This window comes from Eucalyptus grandis, chromosome 10 (genome assembly GCF_016545825.1).
Source record: "Eucalyptus grandis isolate ANBG69807.140 chromosome 10, ASM1654582v1, whole genome shotgun sequence".
NCBI classification, from domain to species: Eukaryota; Viridiplantae; Streptophyta; class Magnoliopsida; order Myrtales; family Myrtaceae; genus Eucalyptus; species Eucalyptus grandis.
In genome coordinates, this window is record NC_052621.1 from 2,747,219 (window position 1) to 2,757,290 (window position 10,072).

Below are 10,072 nucleotides of genomic sequence, written 5' to 3' on the forward strand. Positions count from 1 at the left end.
TTTTTTTTTGACCAAGAAGCTCCCCGAACGGCCAAGCGGCGGTGGGAACCGGGGCTAATTAGGCCACCACCACGAGACCCGGCCGCGGGTGAGTCGTGCGCAATGGAGACGCGGGGTTTGAACCCTCCCCCACTATGGGGAGAAAGCGCAAACCATTTAGGCCACCGTGGGTGGTGGTGCACTGTTTTATCCCAATAAACATGCTTATTTATAGCTCATAAAATATCAAATCTTTATCATTTTGAAGACATGAACTTAAGAGATAGCACCACTCACCTGAAAAATCAAAAATCAACCTTGGTTACTTGAGCCAATACACTGTATTCCTATTAATAAATCGAAAACGATATTAAAACCTAGTAATATGTTACTCTCCAACTAACGACTTGACTAAATTATGTTTATTCATCAATAAAACAATACCTACATGCTAATAAATCACTCACCAAAGCAATTACTCAAAGCCGTCCTTAGCGCGAAGTGCAGCACGAAACTTCATCATGCCATATTTCAAGCCCTAGGTCCAAAATTACTCCGATTGAACGAATGGTGGGCCAAAATTACTCCGATTGAACGTAATGGGCGGCACAAGCACTTACCGGGTATCATTGTGTTTCATGGCGAGGCTCCCTTTTATCTCCTCCTTTTTCCCCCTTTTCTTTTTTTTTTTTTCTTTCTTTTCTTTCCTTCTCTCTGTCTCTCCTCTTTTTCTTCTTCTCTCCCGAAGACTCTCGATCTCTCTCCTTCTTCTTTCTCCTTTTTATTTTTGACTGGGTCAAAACCCATACTTTACAAAGATGATGAAGTTGCAGTCACTTTTAGGGAAATTTCATGGCGACCTGTTAAAGCTTAGTTAATTGTCAAAAAGATGGAACTGGGCAGCCAAATAGCGAAAGCGGATGGCCCCATCTCGTGTTCTTGGCAATCCTTTGATTGGTTTACGTTCTCTAACGGGTGGATGCATCATTGGACTAAGAAAAAGATTTAATCAGATGAGATCACATGGTTCCCCCGATGAGCAAGGCTTGATGCACCGACAAGGAAGTCGAACGCGGGAGACCCACAAAACCTTGTGACCTAATCTCTCAAGTCATCTGGAAAAGGTAAGCATCAGCTTCACGTCCACTTCAACTCCCTCACAAAACAAGAAAGATAAAGAAACGAATAAGTTTAAACAATTCGGACGTCATGACCACGGTTGTTCTTTGTGCATGTGAACGGAGGGAAAGAAAAGTTGTATATGCACAGATATCCCACGTTCAATCATCCCATTAATTAATTGGAAATTACGATGAAAACGAGATGAAGAATGGCAGGCTCTTCGCATTCAATTTTTTTTCGTATTTTTTTTTAGTGGTTGTCGGTTTTTAGTTAAAAAGCTGAGCTGTTATCTTGACCTTATTCCATCTTTGATCCATATAAATACGACCACTTCCGCTTTCTGGCTCCTTCAGTATCTGACTGCATATTTTTCAGTTCGTTTTGGGAAAGTGATTTCGGGCGATGGCTACCTCGTTTAATTCGAGAGAGCAGTCTGTGGTTGGAGTCGTGGTGGTGGTAGCTGCGTGCGTTCTGTATGCTGGTGTCGCCTCCGCTGGACGGCCAGCGACGAGCGTTAGCATGGACCTGCTCCATGGAAGAGGCAGAATCAGAAGAAAGCTTCTCGAGAACGGCCTCGGTTTGACTCTCAAATGGGGTATGAGATTGTACTACTCATTTCTCTCTGGTTAACCTTCTTGTGATGGAACTGATTGATCCAATGGATAGAACTAATCATAATTCGAACATGAAGAAAGAAGATACGAACCTTTCTGCTCTTCGGCCTGGATTAGTATAGTCATAAAATAAGTGGGAAAAAATGTTCTCGTTTCCATAAATTATGCGAGACCCGCATGAGACTTTTTCTCAGTTTTTCACTTTAACTTTTATGTCAAGTAAGTTTCATTTGCAACGAGAAGTAGAAACAGAAAATTAGAGAGCTAATAATAGATTTGCACACTAATTGATCACTGGAATTGCAGTTCATTGGCTTCTCGTGATGATCATGCAACAGATGATTAAGGGTCACCAATGTCAGGGAGCAGTTGAGAGCTCTAATAACCAAAAACAGTGCCTTGCAAGCTGTTGTTTCAATATAGTTTGTTTCAATATGGTTTATTTTAGCCGACACATTACATTTAAATTCCTGGCTTTCAACTTTGGGACATCAAATGAGAAAAAGGTTTCACGTGATCCATGACTTGCATGCGTAAACCTTCCATGCCCTTCATTAATTAGTTTTGTACGATGCATTTGACTTTGGAGGTACTATATTGTTATTGTATTGTTTAGAGAATCCGATCATGGTGTGACGTCTTTTTCGCCATTATCTTGCAACAAGAAGAAAAATGCTATTCCTTGCATTAGCAAATTGTTGTGTCCAACACATTTATATGCTTCTATGGATTCCAAGTGGCATTTCACACCAGATGAAATGGGATACTGATTTTCTAGCTGATGTTTGATCTGGATCTGGACAATTTGATTGCGACAGATGGAATAGCTGGAACCACTTTCAGTGTAACATCAACGAAAATTTGATAAAGGAAACAGGTAAATTGATTAACACGCACCAGTAGAATCGATCAAAAAAATTGCAGTATTTAATCTGGCTCAGTTACTTAATAACACTTTCTTTGAATGTTGCAGCGGATGCGATGGTCTCATCCGGACTTGCTGCACTAGGGGATATGAGTATGTAAACTTAGGTGCGTTGACATGTTTTTGCTCGTGTAGAATCATAGACTGTAGAAAGCATTGTCTGAATATTTATTGTTTCTGCTTCTTTCCCTCGTTTTCCTTTTAAAGATGATTGCTGGTGAGCTTAACAGAGATTCTCAGGTACATTCCTATATCTTGTCTCGCCACCATATGATAAGAGTATAAAATTGGTTAAGAGTTATCAAAAGGAGGGAAATTCGATAATTGTGGCAGGGTAATTTGGTTGCCAATGCTTCAACATTTCCATCTGGAATTAAGGCATTAGCTGATTATGTTCACAGCAAAGGCCTCAAGCTTGGGATTTACTCTGATGCTGGGTATGGCCATAACATTAACTAAAGCAACTCTTTTGTTCATTACATTACGTGAAAGAGAGCAAGGAAAAGAGAAAACCATCGTTTGATTACCATTTAAAGTTCAATCTGGTCTCTTTTTATAGATCTCAAACATGCAGTGGAACAATGCCAGGATCACTCGGTCATGAAGCAGCAAGATGCGAAAAAACTTTTGCTTCCTGTAGAATTCAGCGTCTGAGTGAATTGGACCATTATTAATCCGGCACGTCCCACTCGCTCACGCTTTCGCTCATTCTAATGTTTTCTATCTGGCAGGGGGTTGATTACTTGAAGTATGATAATTGTAACAATCCCGGTACGAGTCCCAAGGAAAGGTACGCAGTTTTTTCTGATTTTTTCACGCTTTGGCTGCCGAATATCCTCATTTAGGACATAACTTATAAAATACCAAATTCATTCAGCAGAATTTTGAAGGGCTCTGCCATTACTAATCAATGTTGAACTTTTCTTTTCCTAACTGAAACTACTTTGCTAAAGGTTGCCAATCATGAGCAAAGCCCTGTTGAACTCTGAAGGAAAATCTTCTTCTCTCTCTGTGAATGGTGAGTTGAGCCTTTTGCAGGATTAATTTTCTCATCCATCATTTGCGCTTATTGACAGAAGCAAGAGAGAACTACTTTTGCACCAAAACTTCAGGGGACAAGAAGACCCAGCAACTTGGGCTTCGTCCATTGGGAATAGCTGGAGAACAACCGACGATATTTTTTGACAACTGGGACAGGTGACTGAATATGAACATAAAATCTGCTTCATGTCCTAATTGCTGCATGTAATCAAAAAAGAAAAAAGGGATCTAATTTGCAAATCTCCTGCATATTGGAATGGAACCAATCTTGTGATTAAGTTTCACTATCCAGGAATTAGTTTATGTCGACATAAACCAACGAATGAACGACTCTGCGATCCTTTTCAGCTCATGTTCTTACGACTTCACTTCTGATGTCATAAATAAGTGACGGGAATTTCCTCTTTGCATCAGAATGACATCTCAGGCAGATCTGAATGATAAATGGGCATCTTATGCTGGACCTGGAGGATGGAATGGTAATGATGTTCATCATTTTTTAGTTCGATATTTTTAAATATCGAACAGAGAGATTGGAAGAGAGGAACTTGCAAGATGAACAATCAACAAGTCATTTTGGAATTAAATTGTGTTCAGATCCTGACATGCTTGAAGTGGAAATGGTGGAATGACCACAGAAGAATACCGTTCGCATTTCAGCATATGGGCATTGGTCAAGGTATGAGTAAGACATATTTTGAAATAAACAGACACCTAAGACACGTTTTTGCTGAGTTTTTTTCTTTTTTTGGGGTCCTTCCGAACAGCTCCATTGTTGATTGGTTGTGATGTGTGATCGATAGATAACACGACCCTCATGTTGCTGAGCAACAAGGAAGTTATTGCTGTTAATCAGGTATCGACAAATTGTGTTACAATGGAATGCCCTGCGATGAATTTTTCCTCAGTGAAAGCATTTTCACTCTTTTGTAGATGGGCTTGGCGTTCAGGGGAAAAAGGTTAAGTCAGATGGCAATCTTGAGGTAAACTTTCTTCAGTATGATCATCCTTCCTTGCATTAATAACAGTACCCGGAACTAGTACGTCATTCATGGTACAGCAAAAAGCAACATTGCATGCTCTCCATCAATTATCAATATCAAAACAATGCATAGCCCATTGCAGACATTTGAAAGCAAATGGATTGTAATAATTTGCAAGTTGTCTATCTTTAGGGGTGTAAGTGTATCAATGCTTCCTCGTTTGTTCAAGTTAACACGCAAAAAACTTTTAAACCTGTGGCTGGAAACCAACAGAAAATTGGTGATAGATCCCATTCTTATATAAATTTAATTAAATCATTAGAAGTTACAGAGTTAAGTTGATGGAAGAAACAAAAAGTCTTGTATCCATCACAGCAATGGATTCAACAGCAAGGTTGATTATCAGGTTAACCAACCTAATATTCTGTCGGTCAGTTTATTAACTTTGTTCATGACCTAAAGGACATTCCCAGCATGCAATTATGCATATTATGGCAATCAACAAACGGTCATGCAGAGTAAATACCAGGGTGACTAATAGATCACGTGAAGTTATCTTTCAAAAATGTTGTTCGTCCTATCATATTTAGCAGAATCTTATAAAGTTCACAATCATGCATCCAAAACAATGTAGGTTTGGGCAGGTCCCCTCAGCACGAACAAGGTAGCAGTGGTTCTATGGAACAGAGGTTCATCGAGAGCTACAGTCACTGCCTCTTGGTCTGACATTGGTCTCAATTCCACAACAGTAGTCAAAGCAAAGAGACTTGTGGATGGTGAGACTTCAGAGCCAAACATAATTGTTTATTTGATGAAGAACTAAGCTCACAGAAAATTACTCAAATTTCGGTGCAGCATTCCACCAAAAAGGTCAATCAAGGGACAAATCTCAGCTGATATCGACTCCCACGCTTGTAAATGTATGTTTGAGTCCGCAATAACACGGAGACATCAGGAGAAAGGAAACAGGTTTGAAGCTGAGGTTGTGCAGAATTAAATATAAAGCATTTGATCCTGTTTCATCATTGATGTAAGAAATAAACCACAGAATCATTAATAAGATATGATCACCAACTTCCGGCAGTCTTCCTATGTCTCTTACAAAGTAAAACCCGAAGCAACCCCCAACACCTCCCAAAAAAAAAGCTAGTGAGTAGAGACTGACAGTTAGCAAGACAATGAAGGAACAATGAAGGAAAAAAAACACGGAAGTGAAAAAGAAATCCTATGATATTAGCAGTCTTCAGATCCAAGCAAGACTCAATCAGACATCATGAATGGAGGTCCTCTTACATCAAATATTTCACGGAGTTGGCAAAACAACTGCAAGAACAGTGGTCAGTAGCCCTTCCTGAATCCTTGCTCTCGTGTCAACCTGGGCAAAAAGTTAAATGAGGAGTTAGAGAGGTACATTGCTTATTCAGCTCCTCTCGGAAATCATATCATAGATCGGCATAATGAATTTTCAACAAGTCCCACACGAAACTACAACCCCGTGCGCATGACATCAAACGCAAGCTGTCGTATGCAAACGATAAAACGCACAGGGAAGAAAGAGCCAGAGAAACCCCATAAACCGAACAAAAACATATTCCGCCATTTACAATCTCGATCAAATGCGTAATGCGTTAGAGTCAATGTTTGCGATGACATCAGGCGCGAGCTGTCGCCCGAAAATGATGGGCGCGCTATCGAGACTCGGCTCATAAACGTGCGTGGCAACGGAGTCAATGTTCGCGTGTGTTGTCGTCTTTTACCAGCTAATCTGTAGGGAAAGGCATATTCACCAAGGGCACGGGCTCTCGTAGCAAAGAGGACGATATCGAGATGATCGTTCGATTGACCCGTTACAGAAGTTATCTGAGAAGCTTCTTCCATCGCTAGAAAGATGATGAAGTTGCAGTCACTTTTAGGAAGTTTCATGGCGACCTGTTAAAGCTTAGTTAATTGTCAAAAAGATGGAACTGGGCAGCCAAATAGCGAAAGTGGATGGCCCCATGTCGTGTTCTTGGCAATCCTTTGATTGGTTTTCGTTCTCTAATGAGTGGCTGCATCATTGGACTAAGAAAAGATTTAATCAGATGAGATCACATGGTTCCCCGATGAGCAAGGCTTGATGCACCGACAAGGAAGCTTTCCAACGCGGAGACTGACAAAACCTTGTGACCTAATCTCTCCAAGTCATCTGGAAAAGGTAAGCATCAGCTTCACGTCCACTTCAACTCCCTCCAAAACAAGAAAGATAAAGAAACGAATAAGTTTAAACAATTCGGACGTCATGACCACGGTTGTTCTTTTGGTGGCATGTGAACGGAGGGAAAGAAAAGGTGTATATGCACAGATATCCCACGTTCAATCATCCCATTAATTAATTGGAAATTACGATGAAAACGAGATGAAGAATGGCAGGCTCTTCGCATTCAATTTTTTTCGTATTTTTTTTTAGTGGTTGTCGGTTTTTAGTTAAAAGCTGAGCTGTTATCTTGACCTTATTCCATCTTTGATCCATATAAATACGACCACTTCCGCTTTCTGGCTCCTTCAGTATCTGACTGCATATTTTTCAGTTTGTTTTGGAGAAAGTGATTTCGGCGATGGCTACCTCGTTTAATTCGAGAGAGCAGTCTGTGGTTGGAGTCGTGGTGGTGGTAGCTGCGTGCGTTCTGTATGCTGGTGTCGCCTCCGCTGGACGGCCAGCGACGAGCGTTAGCATGGACCTGCTCCATGGAAGAGGCAGAATCAGAAGAAAGCTTCTCGAGAACGGCCTCGGTTTGACTCCTCAAATGGGGTATGGGATTGTACTACTCATTTCTCTCTGGTTAACCTTCTTGTGATGGAACTGATTGATCCAATGGATAGAACTAATCATAATTCGAACATGAAGAAAGAAGATACGCAAACCTTTCTGCTCTTCGGCCCGGATTAGTATAGTCATAAAATAAGTGGGAAAATGTTCTCGTTTCCATAAATTATGAGACCCGCATGAGACTTTTCTCAGTTTTCACTTTAACTTTTATGTCAAGTAGGATTTCCATTTGGTAACGAGAAGTAGAAACAGAAAATTAGAGAGCTAATAAGTAGATTTGCACACTAATTGATCACTGGAATTGCAGTTCATTGGCTTCTCGTGATGATCATGCAACAGATGATTAAGGGTCACCAATGTCAGGGAGCAGTTGAGAGCTCTAATAACCAAAACAGATCTTGCAAGCTGTTGTTTCCAATATAGTTTGTTTCAATATGGTTTATTTTAGCCCGACCATTACATTTAAATTCCTGGCTTTTTCAACTTTGGGACATCAAATGAGAAAAAGGTTTCACGTGATCCATGACTCTTGCATGCGTAAACCTTCCATGCCCTTCATTAAATAGTTTTGTACGATGCATTTGGACTTTGGAGTGTACTATATTGTTATTGTATTGTTTGAGAATCGATCATGGTGTGACGTCTTTTTCGCCATTATCTGCAACAAGAAGAAAATGCATTTCCTTGCATTAGCAAATTGTTGTGTCCAACACATTTATATGCTTCTATGGATTCCCAAGTGGCATTTCACCCGAGATGAAATGGGATACTGATTTTCTAGCTGATGTTTGATCTCATCTGGGCAATTTGATTGCGACAGATGGAATAGCTGGAACCACTTTCAGTGTAACATCAACGAAAATTTGATAAAGGAAACAGGTACCTTGATCAACACGCACCAATGGAATCGATCAAAAACTTTGCAGGATTTAATCTGGCTAATTTACTTAATAACACTTTCTTTGAATGTTGCAGCGGATGCGATGGTCTCATCCGGACTTGCTGCACTAGGATATGAGTATGTAAACTTAGGTGCGTTGACATGTTTTTGCTCGTGTAGAATCACAGACTGTATAAAGCATTGTCCGAATATTTATTTTTTCTGCTTCTTTTCCCTCGTTTTCCTTTTAAAGATGATTGCTGGGGTGAGCTTAACAGAGATTCTCAGGTACATTCCCTAAATCTTGTCTCGCCACCGTATGATAAGAGTATAAAATTGGTTAAGAGTTATCAAAAGGAGGGAAATTCGATAATTGTGGCAGGGTAATTTGTTGCCAAAGCTTCAGCATTTCCATCTGGAATTAAGGCATTAGCTGATTATGTTCACAGCAAAGGCCTCAAGCTTGGGATTTACTCTGATGCTGGGTATGGCCATAACATTAACTAAAGCAACTCTTTTTACGTTCATTACATTAGGCGAAAGAGAACAGGAAAAGAGAAAACCATCGTTTGATTACCATATAAAGTTCAATCTGGTCTCTTTTTGTAGATCTCAAACATGCAGTGGAACAGTGCCTGGATCGCTCGGTCATGAAGAGCAAGATGCGAAAACTTTGCTTCCTGGGTAGAATTCAGTAGCGTCTGAGGAATTGGACCATTATTAATCTGCATCGTCCCACTCGCTCACGCTTTCGCTCATTCTAATGTTTTCTATCTGGCAGGGGTTGATTACTTGAAGTATGATAATTGTAACAATCCCGGTACGAGTCCCAAGGAAAGGTACGCAGTTTTTTCTGATTTTTCACGCTTTTGGCTGCCGAATATCCTCATTTAGGACATAACATAAATACCAAATTCATTCAGCAGAATTTTGAAAGGGCTCTGCCATTACTAATCAATGTTGAACTTTTCTTTTCCTAACTGAAACTACTTTGCTAAAGGTACCCAATCATGAGCAAAGCCCTGTTAAACTCTGGAAGGAAAATCTTCTTCTCTCTCTGTGAATGGTGAGTTGAGCCTTTGCAGGATTAATTTTCTCATCCATCATTTGCGCTTATTGACAGAAGCAAGAGAGAACTTACCTTTTGCACCAAAAACTTCAGGGGACAAGAAGACCCAGCAACTTGGGCTTCGTCCATTGGGAATAGCTGGAGAACAACCGAAGATATTTCGGACAACTGGGACAGGTGACTGAATATGAACATAAAATCTGCTTCATGTCCTAATTGCTGCATGTAATCAAAAAAGAAAAAGGGATCTAATTTGCAAATCTCCCTGCATATTGGAATGGAACCAATCTTGTGATTAAGTTCACCATTCAGTAGAATTAGTTTATGTCGACATAAACCAACGAAATGAACGACTCTGCGATCCTTTCAGCTCATGTTCTTACGACTTCACTTCTGATGTCATAAATAAGTGACGGGAATTTCCTCTTTGCATCAGAATGACATCTCCCGGGCAGATCTGAATGATAAATGGGCATCTTATGCTGGACCTGGAGGATGGAATGGTAATGATGTTCATCATTTTTTTTTTTTAGTTCGATATTTTTAAATATCGAAATGAGAGATTGGAAGAGAGGAACTTGCAAGATGAACAATCAACAAGTCATTTTGGAATTAAATTGTGTTCAGATCCTGACATGCTTGAAGTCGGAAAT

At 40.2% G+C, this 10,072-nt stretch overlaps 1 protein-coding gene and 1 long non-coding RNA gene across 2 annotated transcripts; both read left to right on the forward strand.

Annotated features, from left to right (window-relative positions):
• The first annotated feature begins 1,503 nt into the window (after positions 1-1,503).
• LOC120289132 (alpha-galactosidase-like) lies at positions 1,504-4,313 on the forward strand. Its single transcript, XM_039303662.1, has 8 exons — positions 1,504-1,706; positions 2,534-2,592; positions 2,689-2,733; positions 3,200-3,288; positions 3,372-3,430; positions 3,679-3,837; positions 4,096-4,160; positions 4,279-4,313. Exons 1-8 carry the CDS (start codon positions 1,504-1,506, stop codon positions 4,311-4,313), a joined length of 714 nt encoding a protein of 237 aa, XP_039159596.1.
• A 2,948-nt stretch (positions 4,314-7,261) lies between these two features.
• Positions 7,262-8,639, forward strand: LOC120288955. The gene is made up of 4 exons (XR_005546884.1): positions 7,262-7,452; positions 8,291-8,349; positions 8,446-8,502; positions 8,604-8,639. It is a non-coding gene; the product is annotated as an uncharacterized LOC120288955 (long non-coding RNA).
• The last annotated feature ends 1,433 nt before the right edge of the window (positions 8,640-10,072 follow it).